This window comes from Pelodiscus sinensis, chromosome 14 (genome assembly GCF_049634645.1).
Source record: "Pelodiscus sinensis isolate JC-2024 chromosome 14, ASM4963464v1, whole genome shotgun sequence".
NCBI classification, from domain to species: Eukaryota; Metazoa; Chordata; order Testudines; family Trionychidae; genus Pelodiscus; species Pelodiscus sinensis.
Genome location: NC_134724.1, coordinates 34,375,848 through 34,393,179, shown reverse-complemented (window position 1 = coordinate 34,393,179; position 17,332 = coordinate 34,375,848). Strand labels below are relative to the sequence as shown.

Sequence of the window (17,332 nt, the reverse complement as noted above, 5' to 3'; positions counted from 1 at the left end):
CCCTGCTTGTACCTGTGCACAGGACAGGAACATCGAGGCACGTGGTCTGTAGGTTTGTATTGTAACAATAATAAATTATTGACCCAGATGTGCATCAGATACAGTAGTTGTCACCCATTGCTTAGAAACCCAGCCTCCCCCTCCTGCCCAGGCCAGCTGTGCTGGCTGCCTGTAGAGGGCAGCCTGTGACCTAGCTGGGCTCTCCGCTCCCTGGCTCTGGGTTCGCCTGAAGGCTTTTCAAACTTTCGAGCCTCGCCTCCTCCCTTGCGTCATGGAAAAGGCTGGAGTGTGGCAGGGGGACCCAGCTGTGGAGCGGGGCGCAGGACTCCAGGGGTTCGGGGGAGGGCAGAGCAAACAGGGAAAGGGGACCCCGAGGCTGCACAAGGCAACTCCCCCAAACTTACGGCGGGTCCCCCCAAACAGCAGGCGCAGGAAGGACTAAGCAAGGGGAAACTCCCCCGGCACCAGCCGGCCCAGGGCGTGCGGAGCCGGGAGGAGGAGCCCAGAGACTGGGACTCCCGAAGCGCCCTGCGTAAAGACGGCGGAGGCCGCGACTGGCTCTGAGCCCGGCCGGCAGCTCGGCAAGATGGAGTGAAGGGAGCAGAGCTCTGCGCTGCCGGTCCCCGCGCCTGGAGGAGGGGGTCTGGAAAGGGCACGTGGCTCTTCTGGGTCCCAGCCTGGGAGCTTTCCCCGCAGCCCAGCCTGGAGAGAGCGCCTCCTGCCTGGCTTCCCAGCCCTCTCTCCCAACGGAAGTGCCGCTGTTTTGCTGAATTCTTCAGGCTGCTTTTCCCCCTCCCCGCTCCCTTCCTCGGCCTGCGGACGCGAGAACCTGGGATCGTGCCTCCCTCCCTCCCCTGTGACACCTGGGGACTGGGGAACTTCAACCTGGTTGCCCCCCAAGTCTGCAGGGGGGGATCCAGCGGCTCCCTTCCTCCCCGGCCCGACTCGTTTGCTTTTGCGATCTGGAGACTGGTGCAGCGTTTGGGAAGCACTGTGCTGGGTACAGAAGGGAAGGGGAATGGACGTCGTCTGTTGATGGTTGCATTTGGTTTCTTCTCCAAACGGCTGGATTATTAGTTGTTCGGACTATCTCAGTTTCAGGGCACAGAGAGGAACTGGCTAGGAAATCATCACAACAAAAGAACCCCCTTTGCCAAACAGGATTCGGGCTGAATCGATGGAGGCCACTCTCAAATCTTTCAGCCCTTCTCAAGGGTTTGTCTAACTTTGTGTCGGTGGGTGAGTGGCAAATCCTTCCCTTTTTATTTGGTTAGCACCGTCCATTCTCAGTGGTAAAAGTGATTTAAAAATTTCCTGTCCTGAAAGAACCAGCTACTTCTCGGTTTGTCTCCGTTTTAAACTTCCCATGAACTTTTCACTTTTTCGAAGAAGGTTTTTTATTTAGGCGACTCTTGTTATTGCTGAGTGAATGTGTCACGCCTCTCTATCTTGGATTGCTTTTTGGCTTTTTAGTTTCCTCCAAACCTCCCCTCCCTTTTTTCCCCCTCCCCCCGGAGGTTTGTGGATTTCAAAAAATCAGCCCCGTCAGGAATTGCAAAATATTTGTGCTGAGATCATTTTAAGGTTGTGTTTTTGTTTTGCTTCGCCTTTTTTGTAAGGCCTCTTCAAGCACTGGGCTTCTGAATTGCACCTGATATGTTTTTTGAAAGATGGGTCAAGATTTATCTTTTTTTTTCTTAATCCTTACTAAAAAAGTCTTGCAAAAAAGGGACTTTTGATTTCTTGCATTTTATCAAGATTATTTGGGGGTATTTTTGATTTGTATGGGAAGGTGGACCGCACCAGATGGAGCTGACAACCTTATGGATGTGTGTCCGTCTGACTGAGGCATATATCACCTAATGGAGTGTGCAAAACATGTTTGATTGCCCCAGGAATGCCATTTTTCGCTGATGAATTTAAACTGCAATGTATAGGCCTTGAAGTTAAAAAATCATAGACAAATATATATTTATATTTTTATTACTTCAAGGTGGATTCACCTAAGCTCATTTCCACATCACTGTTGGTTGTTGAAACAGCCGAGGTGGTTTTAGTGGTGCTGGTGGGGAGTTGAGTTACACAGTCCTTCCGGTGCAGCCATGGCCTTGAAAGCCAGAGCACTTTACAACTTCCAGAGCGAAAACAAAGAAGAGATCAGCATCCAGGAGAATGAGGAGCTGGTGATCTTCAGTGAAAACTCCCTGGACGGGTGGCTGCAGGGCCAGAACAGCCGAGGGGAAACCGGCATCTTTCCTGCCTCTTACGTTGAGATTCTCAGGTCCAGGTCTAGCTCCAATTATACGGACCATTCAAACAGTCCTGCCAGCTCCCCTGGGAACGAGCCCTTCCATGTGCCCCCTCCCAACATCACCACCTCCTACCAGGGAAGCTTTGAGGATGATGATGATGATGACTGGGATGATTGGGATGATGGCTGCACAGTGGTGGAAGAGCCGCGGGGCAGCCCTGGCACCAATGGGCACCCAGCCCCTAACCTGCAGTACCCTGCAGCATACCCCCATCAGAACGCTGGCTATCGTCTCAAGCCAGCCTTGGAGAGGCAGGACAGCATCAGTTCCTCGAAGAGGGGCAGTGTGGTGGGACGGAACCTCAACCGCTTCTCCAGTTTTGTCCGCTCTGGGGTGGAAGCCTTTATCCTGGGAGATGTGCCCATGATGTCCAAGATTGCTGAGACCTACAGCATCGAGATGGGCCCCAAGGGCCCCCAGTGGAGGCCCAATCCGCATCCTTTCATTTGCTCTGTGGAGGAGCCCACCAAACAAACAAAATTCAAGGGCATCAAGAGCTACATCTCCTACAAGCTGACCCCCAGCAGCATCAACGCACCGGTCTACAGGCGCTACAAGCACTTTGACTGGCTGTACAACCGCTTGCTGAACAAGTTCACGGTGATCTCCATTCCCCACTTGCCTGAGAAGCAGGCCACTGGGCGCTTTGAGGAGGACTTCATCGAGAAGCGCAAGCGCAGGCTGATCCTGTGGATGGACCATATGACCAGTCACCCTGTGCTGTCCCAATACGAGGGCTTCCAGCACTTCCTCACCTGCCGCGACGACAAGCAGTGGAAGATGGGCAAGCGGCGGGCAGAGAAGGATGAGATGGTGGGGGCCAGCTTCCTGCTGACCTTCCAGATCCCCACCGAACACCAGGACCTGCAGGACGTGGAAGACCGGGTGGACTCCTTCAAGGCCTTCAGCAAGAAGATGGACGACAGCGTCCTGCAGCTCACCAACGTGGCCTCGGAGCTAGTGCGCAAACACCTGGGTGGGTTCCGGAAGGAGTTCCAGAAGTTGGGCAACGCTTTCCAAGCCATCAGCTACTCCTTCCAGATGGACCCGCCCTACAGCTCGGAACCACTCAACAACGCCATCTCGCACACAGGCAGGACGTATGAGACCGTTGGGGAGATGTTCGCTGAGCAGCCCAAGAACGATCTTTTCCTCATGCTGGACACTCTCTCCTTGTACCAGGGGCTGCTCTCCAACTTCCCAGACATCATTCACCTTCAGAAAGGTAAGCCACGCCCAGCGGCAGCAGCTGTCTTGGGTCTCAGGCGCTGTCACGATCAGGCAACAAAGCCTGTCTTGGGAGATCGCTCCTGGGACAGGGAGCACTTGGCTGTTCCATGGGGATGGCCTGCTCCAGAAGGGGAAGCAGGATCTGGCTTCATTCCTTGGGGGGTGATCTGGAGTCACCTCTCAAGACACGAAGTAGGTAACGCTGGCAGCCTCTTATAGAAGTGGCTTGGTACTTTTGGCTTACATGGTGCTCTACCTTTCAAAGTGCTGTGCACACATGAACTGAAGCAACCTCCTGTTACTCCTGGGAGGCAACTGTACATCTCAGTTTACAGCTGGGCAACCCTAGAACAATGAAATTAGGGGCCAAGGGCTTGACAGAGATCAGTAATTTTAGGTGCTTCATTTTTCTGGGTGCCAAATTTGGGAAGCTCTGGAGCCTGATTTTCAGAGACCCTGATAGTGTCTACCCCTGGAGACTTCACCTGGAGTTTTGGATGCTCCGTAGTCTGCAAGTTGCTGTAGAGCAGCGGTCACCAACCAGTAGATCAGGATCTACTGGTACATCTTGGAGCTTCTGACAGGTGATCCTGACTAGTTTGGCCAAGAGGCTGTCAAGTGCCTGAATTTCAGCTGCCTCTTAGCTCCACTGCTGTGCACCTCCTGCCCTTTGCCTTGGATCTGCCCCTGCTCCTCCCCCGGGAGCCTCCTGCTTTCTGTGCAGGGCAGGGGGAGGGAAACGGGGGGTTCTGATGTCAGGGTGCCCCCTCTCCCACTCTCTATCCTTTCTCCACAGAGCAGAGAGGGGTCACAACAGGACTTGGGATGGAGTTTGCTGGCTGCTTTAGGGAGTGGGGCAGGGCCAGAGCAGGGGTGAGCCTGCCTTAGCCCCACTGCACCACCACCCAGGATCCACCAGCAGTGCCCAGCTGGAGCCCACATCCCCAACTCCTACCCCAGTCATGAACCCCCTCCTGCACCTCAAACCCTTGTCCTAGCCCTGAGCACCCCTGTACCCAAATGCCGTCCCAGAGCCTGCACCTAGAACCCCTCCTACATCCAACTGCCTGCCCCCAGAGCAGCTCAGAGCCCCTCTCACACTCCAGATCCCTTAATCCAAGACCAAAGCCTGCACCTCAACCCTTGCCCCAGCCTGATGAAAGTGAGTGAGGATGGGCAAGAGAGGGAGAATGGAGAGAGCGGAGTGGGAAGGAGGTGGGGAAAGGGTATTTATATTTGAGAGAGATCTTGGATTGCACTTAAATTCAGAAAGTGATCTCGTGCTTAAAAAGGTTGGAGACCCCTGCTGTAGAGGCTAGAGTGCAACAGCTGTTATTAGAGGACACTTTATGAAATTTGGGCCTAAGTGACTTCCCCAAGGCCATACAGTGAGTCAGTGGCAGAACTCAAGTGTTTTTGCTCCCTGCCTGGTGTTCAGTCTCTTACAACTTGCTGCCTGTGGAGAGGGTTATTTGAATCTCTGGGACCAGAATATGGGCCAGGATCAGCCTCGTACACGGCCCAGACATGCTGCTTACTGCCCTATATTTCTTGGCATTCCACCATAACATCAGGTCTAATTTTCCTCCTGCCAACTCACACTTAGAAGGGGAAGCCAAGTGCATTTTGGCAGCCCTGTGATTGGTTCCTCGCGGGGGAGCCCAGCCCTGAGAGGAACTTTCGTGAATGAACTTTCGTGAATGTGTTCCTCCTCCTTTCTTATCTCCTTCATTGAAATAATGAGATCTTGGTCAAGTATCCTCCCTCTCGCCAGTATTGGGTGGGAGGGAAATCTAGCGATAGATAAACCCTTGTTTCCCCACACGGACTACTATACTCGGATGTGATGCATTTGTATTGGTGTTGCTGGTTGCAGAGAGCAGTCCACGACTACCCTGGAGGCTCCTGCTCCCTCTACCACTGCAGAGCACGAGGCATTTGCTAAGACGCCAGTATCAGTCATCATCACCTTGTGCTAGTGGCTAGGAACGTGATTGTTCTGACCCTACGTAGTCATTTGCTTCTAGGGCAGTCCAGGCCTCTGGTAGCTCCTCTCAGAGAGCCTCGGAGCAGCAGAGGGGAAGAGGTCTTGGAAATGCATTGTCCCAAGTCTGCCAGTGCCGAGCCAGGCTGTGCTGTTGGGCAGGAGAATCCTGTTTTATCCCCAGCAGAAGAGAAAGGGTGCCCAAGAACCAGGAGATTGGGAGTGGCAGGGCCAGCCCAAAGTCTTAGCAAGCCGCTTGCCAGAGGCCTGGAGATGCTGGATTCCCGAACACGCTGTTTGTGTCTGTGTTTCACTAGCAGCAGAGCTGTGTGTGTTTGGGAGACTTACTCTAGAAAGCACTGCACTTGGGGAAAGGCAGTCCCCTTTAATCCCAGAAGTCATACTGCCCACCCCAGGCTCCCTCCTCTGCTCATATGTGGCCTGGGGAAAGTGAGACATTTGGGTGTTGTGGGGACAAGTGGAGAAACAAGAGTTACTGCATTGTTAAACTCCAGGAGGCCCGGGTCGAGGTGCTGCAGGAACAAAACGCCTGCCCAAGAGAAAGCAGCCGTGTCCTTCACAGAGGGGGAGATTTCCAAAAGCTCAGGCCACCAGCTCCGACTGGAGAAAAATCTACCCATAGACTCTGCCTTCCTTCAGGGATGCCACTCCTCCCTCTCCTCCCCCCCCCCCCCAATTTGTATTTCCATCCAAGGGGAGGAAGCTAGCAAAAGGATCCAGCTCTGATTTCACTCCAGGGCAAATATTTTGCCAGTGAGAAAGTTCAGGCAGGAAGGCTTGTCTCTTAAGTGCTTTTCTACCATGCTATTGTATGGATCAAGGAAGCCATAGCAGATACAGAAGGGGTGCGGTTCATGGGCGGAATCCGGTTTCTATTACCGTAAAGGTGAGTCACACCTGGCTCACAGATAAATGAGGGAAAAGCTTATGTGTTCATGAGGAAGTGTTCTGCTAATGCTGAGAGCCACCCTTAAACTGAGGTTTAGCTTACACTACAAGGTTAAGTAACAGAGAGGTAGCCGTGTTAGTCTGATCTTGGTAAAACAAAAAAAGCAGTCATGTAGCACTTTAAAGACTAACAAGATGGTTTAGTAGGTGATGAGCTTTTGTGGGGCAGACCCACTTCCTCAGATCATATTCTGAAAGTGAATTGGCATGACCATTATATAACAGAGGGATACAATGAAAAAAGTAAACAAATTACAAACTAACAAATCAGCTACATAGAACAGAAGGTGGGGGCGAGGGGACAAGGAAGAGACAAGGAAGAAGGAAATTCCTTATTGTATGAGTCAATTAAGTGGCTGATCTGGAGTTACTACGAATATCAAAAGGTGGGGAGGCCGTGTTTGTAACTGTAAGGTAATTATCATCTTTATTAAGGCCCACTCACAATGTGTCGAATTTTAGCATAAATAAAAGTTCTGAAGTCTCTCTCTCTAATCTGGTGTTAAAGTCTCTTTGTAGTAAGACGCATGTTGTCAGGTCTTTAAGGGAATGGCCAATTTAATTAAAATGCTGGCTGACAGGTTTCTGAGTGTAGATTTCTGATGTATGATCTGTGAGCGCTGATTCTCTGATGAAGTGACTGACCAGTTTGTCCAATATATATCGCAGAGGGACATTGCTGGCACATGCCCCAAGGAGAAATGTATGCCTCCTTCCTTGTAAGATGTTCTATATTTCTTTCCACTCATTCTTATTACTAAGGACTTTTGTGTGAAAGTAGGCCTAGAATCTAACTGGGTGAGGCTTGGGGCTGTAACCATGACCAGGAGTCATAATCCTCTGTTTGTGACATCATGTTGTTAACTTCCTCCAGAGCCTATTGTTCTGTCACAAACAGAGAACTCTAACTTTGGGTCAGGTGCAGCCGGCCTGGATAGAAGCTCTTAGAAAGGAGAGATCCTGTTTTCATGCAAATAGACTTGGAGCTCAAGAATGAGGGAGAGGAATGATGCAGACAGAGAGCAGAATTCCTTCTCACAGAATTAAAAAACAAAATTGAAACAGCTTTTCCCACGAGCACCAACTACTGACTCAAAGCCTTCTCTAGATTGGGACTGTTGTTGGTGTATCTTGAGCTAGTTCATTTCCAGTACATGGCTGGATTAAGGCATGGGCTAGCCGGGCAGCTGCCCGGGGCGCCAACCTGTGGGGGGCTCCTGATGGCAGCTGTAAGGGGCGCACAGTGCCCCTTATAGCTGCCATCAGGCGCCGCATGCCCGGCTCCTGGATTGCGGGCTGCAGCAGCTCCCAGAGGCCACCCTGCAGCGGCCACCCGGGACAGGGGTCGCGTTAAACCCCGCAGTGCTGGCCAGCAGCTCCCTTCCACCCGCGGCCGCAGGGCCCTGTGCGGCCAGGCTCGGCCAGCCCCAGACTGCGCGCCAGCGGCGGTAGCCGGGCTGGGCATGGCCGGGCACGTGCGCCCTCCCCCACATGCCAGGTGGGGGCGGGGCTGCGCATGCGCCCTCCCCCAACCTGGGGCGCAATTAAACTGTCTGTCCGGGATGCTGGAATGTCTCGGTCTGGCCCTGTTCCAGTAATTGCCAAATCAGTTACTCCACAAAAAGTGTTCCTGGTCGTGACTCCTTTTACAGCTCATTCTGACCTTCGGACCCATTTCTCAGTCTGCATCATTTTCCTTTAATCCTCCCTGAGGCTGAGTGTGAATCAGACATACATTTAGCACCATCATTTGCGTTAATACTTATGTTAGAGCTTGTCTGCATGAGAAAGTTGCAGCAATTGAACTTATGGTGTATTTTAAACCAATATAGTTAAACGGATGCAAAAGGCTATGCGGATGCTCTCATTTTGGTGTAAACCAGGGTTATTTTAATTTAGCTCCAGTCAATGATTTAAGATAACTCAAAATGAGCCACTTTAATATGAGGGTTCACACAGAGGTTTGTGCTCACTTAAATCAGTTTGAAAATTGATTTCAGTGAAACTATTGCAACTTCTGCACGTGGACAAGGCCTCAGTTAAACTGGTACACTTCTGCATATGAATGAAGCTTTATATAGCTTAAGTACATTGATGATCAATTCAACAGTGCTACATGATTCAACATTCTAAGATAGGCAAAGCTTAAAAGTCAGTAACCAGAATGGGAAAAGTTCTGTCTAGCATCTGAGGACAGAACTAATAAAGTGAAGTTGAAAAAGGACTCTTGTATCTGCCTTTGAAGTAGCTAGTTGACAGTCAGCTCATTTGGGCAGGAGCTGACTTTTTGTTATATGAATGTACAGTCCCTAGCACAATGGGGGCCTGATCAGGAACTCTAGTGATCTAAATAATAAAGTCCCTTGCGAAGCCCATTTTGACTTGCCTTGCATACAGCAATATCCTTTGCTATCATTTTGATCTGAGGAAGTGGGTCTGGCCCACGAAAGCTCATCATCTAATAAACCATCTTGTTAGTCTTTAAAGTGCTACATTGTCCTGCATTTTGCTTCAGCTACCCCAGATTAACACGGCTACATTTCTATCACTACTTTGCTATCATTGCATTTTAAAATCAAGGCTCGGTTGAATTGTTCATGGCTAAGAATGGGTCTGACTTCTGGTTTGCAGTAAGCTATCCCATTGCAAAGTGAGTGTGAAACACTTTACACCACAGGTGGTTGGAAATTTTTAATCATAATGGTTTTTAAAAAATTTTTTATTACAAAGTTGGCCATTTTGGTTGAAATTGACGGTTTAAAAAATGTGTCATTTTGACAAATGTTTTTTAGAAAGAAATGATATGAAGCTTCTCCATGACGTTGAAACTTCTCATTTTGTCCTTTCCCAAATGGATCACTTCAGTTTTTTATTCTGAAAAAAAATTCACCGTTTTTCGTATAAAAAAACAAACATTTTAAAATGTAAATGGTTGAAATTGCATCAAAAGGAAACATTTCAGTCAACTCCAAACTAATTTGGGGTGGAGGCTGATTTTGTTTCACAGGAAATATTTTGTTTGCTGGCTATTTTAGAAAGGGGAAAAAGTTGAAATTGTGGAATTTCCTACAAAACATAAACTCTGGTTCCTATTCTGCTCTGCATTACACTCACTGTGCGCAAGACAGGGGAGAGTTAGGCCTAGAGTTCACTGCAAATTTACTCTTTTTATTCTCTTCCTAAACTTGCTTATATTTTTCACATCCATTTGTGAGTGGGGATTCATTGAACAGGCTGTGCAAAAATGGCTTATTCGTAGCTTGTTCTTTTTGACTAAACATGGTGTTTGGTCACATGGGAATGTTTCTGCTCCCCTGATCAGAACGACTGAAACATCGTCTTACTCAGGAGCACAGCACGTAACTATCAGAGAACGACTAATGTCCCGGTTCCCATGTATTTACAGCAAGAGCACCCGGTCTGCTTACATTCATGCACACAAAATCTCATTCACAGAGCATTTACAAACAGTAACAAAGGCAGAGAAACAAGGCCAAACCATACAGCCCCGGAGCCGCCGTTCTCCTTTCCAGGATCCCTTCCGGGCTCATTGGAAACAAAGGGAGGATTTCCCTATATGTGTCTGAATAGACTAGGACCTTGCAGATAATTTTTGCTCTTGATTGAGAGCAAGTTGGAAATGATCTTTAGGCACCGAACACATCTCAAACTGTGAGGGATCTGGGAGCCAACATGTCACTTGCCCCCTGTGCTGCACGCACCCCGCCTCAGTTTCCCCTCTGGGAGTGCCAGTCCATTCTGGGGGTTCAGCTCATTGGCCATTTCACTATCAAAGGTCAAACACCACTCCCCCCCACCCCAAAACCCCTGGCTGCTCGAGCAGCTGGTTTTAAAGTCACAGTCCCCAACTAATCACAAAATAAAGGTGTGTTTGTCCCAGTTATCAGCCCCTCTGAGGTTAATCATCCGCCTGTCCTCTGGTGCGGAGCTATCAGAGCCCACTCTTCCCCTCAGCAGTCCCTGGTCAACCCAAACAGTCCAGTGTCCGGCCTCCTTCCGTCCAGAGAGTTTCTGATCAGCCACAGTCCTGCCTGGTTCCTGGCTCCTGCCGTTCTTTTCTCCCCAAATGAAAACACTTGGTCTGCTCTTCTTCCTAGCCAGCCCTGACTGCCCCCGCAGCCTTATACTGTGTGTACCCGTCCACTTCAGTTACCTCAGGAATTAGGCTGTGTCACGTGCCCCCGTTGCCACTGCTTTGGGAAGGTGAACCCAAAGATAGTCCAGTGTCATTCCAGGGGGCTGGGTGGGTGAGATGTTCCTAGTAGGGATGTGATAGTGTAGTCGATTAACCAATTAACCGATAAGCGTATAGGTTAATGCTGTAGACTACACACATTTCCTCCTGCCGCCAATACATTTTTAGCTGGCTGGCCAGCAGCCCAGCTCAGTCCCAGTTCATGCCAGGTCTGGGACCTACCCCCACTGAGGCTCTGCATCTGAAGTGTATTAGGAACCAGGCAGCCTGGCTCAGTTCCAGCTCGCACCAGGTCCGGGAGCTCAGTCCCACCCTCCTTCCCCCTGGACAGGGGCTCCTGTCACCCCACGCTGCTTTCTCTGTATCAGAGGCAGCAGCATGGGGTGGCAGGCAGCTGGTTCGTGAGGGGAGCTGGTTTTTAAAATGGCTCCCCTCGCAGGCCGGCTCCTGCCTGGAACCCCATGCTGCCGCCTCTTAGAGAGAGACAGCAGCGTGGGGTGACGGGGGCTCCCCAGGAGTGGGGCCAGAGCGCACTGGCTGCCAGCCCCACCCCCGGGGACAATAGAATAGTTGACTACTAAGAATTCATGAGGTTAATCAACTATTCAATTCACCGATATTTAACATCCTTAGTTCCTAGTGGTGGAGGGTCTAGAAGATATTGCAGTCCCAGAGATGCTGGAAAGGGAAGAGACTAATTTTGTTATCTAGTTCATCCTCTTTCTGGTACTGGCTGAGCAGGGACTCTGTCTGGAGGCTGTTTGGAGGCACTGGATGGTGTTGGGCCTCATTTGGGTGACTCTTAGTAAACTTGGTTCTGAGTGTAGTTAGATGCCTTCCCTCCAGGGTTGGGATGAGGCCATGCTTAGGAAAGGGTGGGGAGGTGCTGTGAATCTGGATTAAATTAACCTCTGGTCCCTGGAGAGGTCTGATCTGGCTAGTGCCCCCTTTTTGATTTTTGAAAAACCCTTACGTCCCCTCCTTCCCCCCTCCCCAAATAGCAGCAAAACTTGTTGAGCAAAAGGAAAAAAGGAAAAAAGGAACTGAACAGGGCAGCAAAACTTGATGCGGGGAGGCTGGGTTGCCTCGCGCCCCCCCCCCTGGAATTTCTTCATGCCCCCCCAGGGGGGCACGTCCCCTCATTTGGGAATCCGTGGTCTAGTGCTGTGTCTTCACTGCAGAAACAGGTGTGTCTTTACTTTGAGATCACTGCCTCCAGCTAGCTGTAAAATTGTAGTGGAGAGAAAAGCACAGGGCTGCATGGTAGCTAGGATCAACACTAAATCCTCCACTAGCTCCATTGGGATAGAGGCCACGGAATCTTGTCTCCGTTACTGTTTTATTCAGAGGTAGCGTTCTCCGTATACAAACACCCCGAGTACCGACAGTCCTTTCCGCAGTATAGCTGGGCTCTGCTGGGGGGGCAGCGTGAGGGAAGTGTTCTAACCAGTCATCTGAGGATTTGTGGGGGGATGTGACAAACGTGCCCTAAATTCTGTGCCTGTAGCAGGCTGGAAATGCTATGGCAGCCCCAAGTGAATTCCTTGCTCGTTGGGGAGGAATCGGGGAGTTTGGGCAGCTGAGAGGTTGCGGGGGGAGGTTGTGAATGTGGAATCTGCACTCTAGCTGGCTATTTCTCCTATGTCCTCAGCAGTGAAATAGTGAACAGTGCTGCCATTTGAATGGCTGTCATTAATCTTCAAACCCTATTGAGATAAATGGGCCCATTCTCATTTCTTGGAGGTATTGCTTCCTGCTCTGTGCAGACTCAGCAGCCTCTGCTGGGCTGGCTGTGTTGGCTATACTCCATTCACGTTTGGAAGGCTTTCTTCACAGCCGTAAGTGCGAGAGAGTCCAAGTGAGGCTTTCAAAGCTGCTTAAGAGATTTGGACACACCTAATTAAAATGAAGGGCAATTGGGCACCCGTCCAGGACCCCGTCTGATGGCATCTTCCATGAGTTAGTTTTCAAACAGGGTCTCAAAAAGTCACATCTGGTCCTCCTAAACAGCAAAATCTTTAATTCCCAGCCGTCCTTACTCTTTGGGTGCTAGAAGTTTGAAATTGTTTTTACAGAGGCAAGTAGAGTATCTGCGGAAGTTACTGAGAGCAATTGCTAGAGCCAAGCATAAGGCACAGGTGCTGTTAAAGCTGCCTTCACACTGCTCTGCCAGTGCATCTGAACCTGGGCCTTCCAGTCCTGCTTTGGGATCTCACAGACTTGGTGTTGACTAAGCAGACTCTGCTGATCTTCTGGCCTCTCCTGCCACGGTCCATGTATTATAACAAGCCACGTGGCGCTTTTGTGGTAATTATTATTTATATGGTGCCATGGGCAGGCACAGGTGAAGTTCCTGGTTTCTGCCTCGAGGATCTTAGTCACATGTGTGTGTTTATGGGAATACACAATAATAAAGGCATTGCAGGTACAACACAGTAGAATACACAACACGCAGGGCTTGAATGTCCTCTGACTTTCACTGGTGTAAATCTGCAGCAACTCCATTGAAATCAATGGCATTGATCTGGTGTAAAATTGGTGCAAGAGGGCATGAGAAAGTGGCGCTAGTTTAACTTAAATAGGTTTTTAAATCTGTTACATTAAACTGATGCAAACTCCTTCCTGTGTGCATGAATCATAGAATCATAGAGCTGGAAGAGACCTTAGGAGGTTATCAAGTCCAGCCCCCTGCCCAAGGCAGGACCAATCCCAACTAAATCAACCCGGCCAGGGCTTTGTCAAGCTGAGACTTAAAAACCTCTAGGGATGGAGATTCCACTACCCTCCCTAGGTAACCCATTCCAGTGCTTCACCACCCTCCTAGTGAATTAGTTTTTCCTAATATCCAACCTAGACCTCTCCCATGATTTGGTTTATGAGTATATTCTATCAGCAGGGCTTGACAAATAATACAATCTACTCGCCCGAAAGAGCCGAGTTCGGGCGATCTGCGCATGCGCAGATCGCTGGACAGTGCGGCTGGTGAACAGGGCTCGCCGCGGTTCAGTGAGCCTTGTATATCAGCTTAGTGTAATAGAGTATGATTGGGAACTGGTTTAGACAGTCCTTGAGAGGCTCACAGAACAGTGGGGTCAAGAGGAAAAGCTTGTTGAGATGTGGACAAACTTCCACTATGGACAATGCTGAATCCACTGTCTTTCCATAGAGGAGATGACCTAATTCTGTGGTTCCCAACCTTTTTTATGTCTGGGACAGGCAAACCAATTCACAAATCTTTGGTGGACTGGCAACATCTTATTTGCATATTTATTATGCAAATAATAAATATGCAAATACAGTGTTGCCTGGTCGCCTAGCCCCAACCCAGCCCTTTGCTCCCAGGTGCCTAATACCCTTTGACTCCCACCCCTACGCCTCATGTCCTTTGACCCTTTAACCTCTGACCCCCTATAGCCCATGCCAATACCCCCGTGACCCCACCATGCCCTCATCCAACACCCTTTGCCCCCTCAACCCCAACAGTCTCCAGAGCGACGCTGCCCCCGAGGGAGTATGGCTGTTACTGCCACACGGCATGCACGCGCCCGTCTCCTTCGCGCCCCCTCCCTCCCCAAGCGTGCCTTGCGCCCCCATGGGTAGGGAGCAGGGAGACCCAGCCAGCTGCCGTCACTGAGGGAGGGAGTCACCTCCTCCTCCACCTCTTCCTGCTGCCCCTGGCAAAAGCGGCCGCGGGAGCAGAGCACAGCGCCCTGGCTGGTCTCCATTACCAAGCGGGGCAGGGGGGATGGAGGTGTTTCCTCCTGCTGCCGCTGGTGGCAAAACGAGCCACGCGGGCAGAGCGCAGACCCTAGCTGGCCACCATGACTGAGGAGGGAGGGAGGTGCTTCCTCCTCCGCCGCCTCCTGCCATGCCTCCGCCACCATGGCTGCTGGAGCTGAGCCGCTGTGAACATCCGGCTTGAGCTTTGGCAGCCACCGCAGCCCGGCGGTTGGGAACCGCTGACTTAATCTATATGTGAACCAGGCACTTAGGAGGTGAAAGGCTGATGGAGACATTTGTCCTTCAGAGGAGAATTCAACTTGTTGCTGGAATTACTGGGCGAAGGTCTCTGGCCTGTGCTATGCAGGAGGTCCGGTGAGATGACCCCAGTGGTTCCTTCTGGCTTTAAAACCCTTGGCTCTACGAGCTAGGGTCTGTTCTGTCATTCTGTGGTGGCTGTCCAGGGGGGAGATAAGTGCCCTGTGTCATTTTGCAGTAGGAGAAGGAAGCAGCCAGACTAGCCTTCTCTCCCAACACTCCTGCCACAGATCCAAGGTGCATCACGCTTGCCGTGTGCATATCTCACGCTACTAGAGTGGAACCTTTGCTTTGTCAGGGGCTTTGAGCTGTCTAAGACATTGCATAAAACCATCTTTTCTCTTTCCTTCTGCTAATCTATTGCCTCTGTGAGCAGCTCTGATGTGCAGGGTCACTGTGATGTAGATGTATTTCTGGTCTATGATAATCTTATGTATCTTGCTTAGTAAGTCTCCAAGCATTTGCCAAAGGCGAGTAAGAATGATTATCCCCTCTTTACACAAAGGGGTGATATTCAGAGGTTAGGTGACTTTCTGAAGATTGCTCAATAGGCCTGTGGCAGAGCTGGAGACAGCAGAGGTCTTTTGATAATTAAGCTTGGGCACTAATTAAGCAGGATCTACTAAAGCCCTGTTTATGATCTGAAAACCATGGGCTGTTTTTCAGCAACAAACTAACACAGGTCAATCTAGCCACGTGGCAGGGCCAGACTGTGTCATACATACCCTGTTGAGCATGTAGACTCCACCGGTCTCCAAAAGCCAGAGCAGAGGGTGCTAGAGTATTGGTGCTTCTCTGAAACATGCAGAGCCTTCAGTGGACCTTCTCCTCTGTTGCCGGGAGCAGTGCTTACTCAGGGATTGCTCCCTGGGCTACCCATGTGCTCTGTGGAATGTTTGGGCCTGGCTGTATGGTGAAGCAACATTCAAGGCCTTGGCTTGATGCAGTTTTTCCAGCTGCCTGTTTTCATTCAGTCCCATGTAGTCAGATGTTTGGGAGACAGGAAAGTACTAAGGATGAAGAGGGAGAGTGTCGTGTGTGTGGCTTGGCAGAGGGAGTGCTGGATTTTTCCAGGACCATAGGAATGTGTAGGCATTAGTAGGTATGAGAGTCTGAAGGGGAAGACCTGGTTCTGCAGTCCAGGGGGAACAGAACCAGGCCCTGATGTCGCTGTGGCTCCCCTGGTGCTCACTGTGAGCATTCGGCTCTTTTGGGACCCTGGGGTGGAAGAGGCGGACATGGGAGAGAGGGAGCATTGGGACACCCTCTGTACAGCTTACTAACCTCCAGGTGTCTCATCTCTCCCCCTCGCAGGAGCCTTCGCCAAGGTGAAAGAGAGCCAGCGGATGAGCGACGAGGGGAAGATGGATCAGGAGGAGGCAGATGGAATTCGGAAGCGCTGCCGCGTGGTTGGCTTTTCCCTCCAGGCGGAGATGAACCACTTCCATGAGCGGCGCATAGCGGACTTCAAGAAAATGATGCAGTCCTACCTGAAACAGCAGATTATCTTCTACCAGAGAGTCAGCCAGCAGCTGGAAAAGACTTTACGCATGTATGACAACCTCTAATGCCTTCCAGCTCTGATGTACCTGCTTCCCACTATCCATCTGGACTCATGTGGTTCTCTCCTCAGAGCCTTGCAGCCCTTTCTGTTTGAAATGGATTGAGAAGAAATCGAAACTCATGATGCTAGTGACCAAATTCTATTTGGCTTTTCCCCATTTTCCTGGAACGGATTGCGGAGATGTGCAGGAAATTGTTGTCTGCTGGCTGACCATTCCATTTCTTTCCCTGGTGGATGGAACCCCCAGTCTCCTCCCATCTTCCAGAGTTTACAGGCAGGGCATAGGTACCTTTCACAAAGGAAATGGAACCAGGAAATGGAACTGACTCTGTGTTGCTCACTTTTCTTTGCAATACACTTAAGCTTCTGGAAACGTGTTCCCATAGAATGGGGAGGTGAATACACTACATTCCAAACAGAGTGGATCAAAAATTTGCACACAGAAAGCTTTTCTGATGAGAAAAAAGGCCTTTATTCAAAACCGGAACTTTTTTTTTTAATTGCCATCATTTTCCATTTTTCACAAAAGTTTCTGCAAGATTTTTTAGTAATAATTTTTGACTAGAAATGTGTATGGAAATTGGGATGGAAATCTTGATCAAATGTGTCTCTTTACCAAAAATGTTCCGTAGTGCTCTCAATAAAAGGTTGAATATACAAATATCGCCAGAATTTTTGTAGAAAATGGGCCCATTTCCACCCCCCTGAAATGGAACCAATTGTGACATTTCCTGCATAACTGTTTTTCCAGCTTTTTGACCAGCTCTAGCAACGAGGTCGTTGGCATTGGAATGCTAATGTTCCGACTGACTCCTGGAAATTCCATATGAGCTGTAGTTTGGTTGCCTTCCAGTCATCTTCAACCCTAGGAGTGTAATAACCAACCTGCTCTCAGAATAAGAAAGCAACATAGCAAATGCCCTAGGGAATGATCTTTCTGCCTCCCAAGTGAGGAAGGTTAGGCAGCCATCTCAGGGTTTGTCTTCACTACGCAATGAAGCCCTACCTGAAGATGGACA

The 17,332-nt window shown here is 50.1% G+C and overlaps 1 protein-coding gene across 1 annotated transcript; it reads left to right on the top strand.

Annotated features, from left to right (window-relative positions):
• The first annotated feature begins 263 nt into the window (after positions 1-263).
• On the top strand, positions 264-16,974 carry SNX33 (sorting nexin 33). Its single transcript, XM_025186226.2, has 2 exons — positions 264-3,537; positions 16,064-16,974. Exons 1-2 carry the CDS (start codon positions 2,103-2,105, stop codon positions 16,315-16,317), a joined length of 1,689 nt encoding a protein of 562 aa, XP_025042011.2. The 5' UTR covers positions 264-2,102; the 3' UTR covers positions 16,318-16,974.
• Positions 16,975-17,332: the final 358 nt, after the last annotated feature.

Bases quoted from the DNA above. Each gene is read 5' to 3' on its own strand.
- SNX33 (XM_025186226.2), top strand. From the start codon at position 2,103: ATGGCCTTGAAAGCCAGAGCACTTTACAACTTCCAGAGCGAAAACAAA. The intron at 3,538-16,063 runs GTAAGCCACGCC...TCCCCCTCGCAG, and splicing joins CATCATTCACCTTCAGAAAG to GAGCCTTCGCCAAGGTGAAA.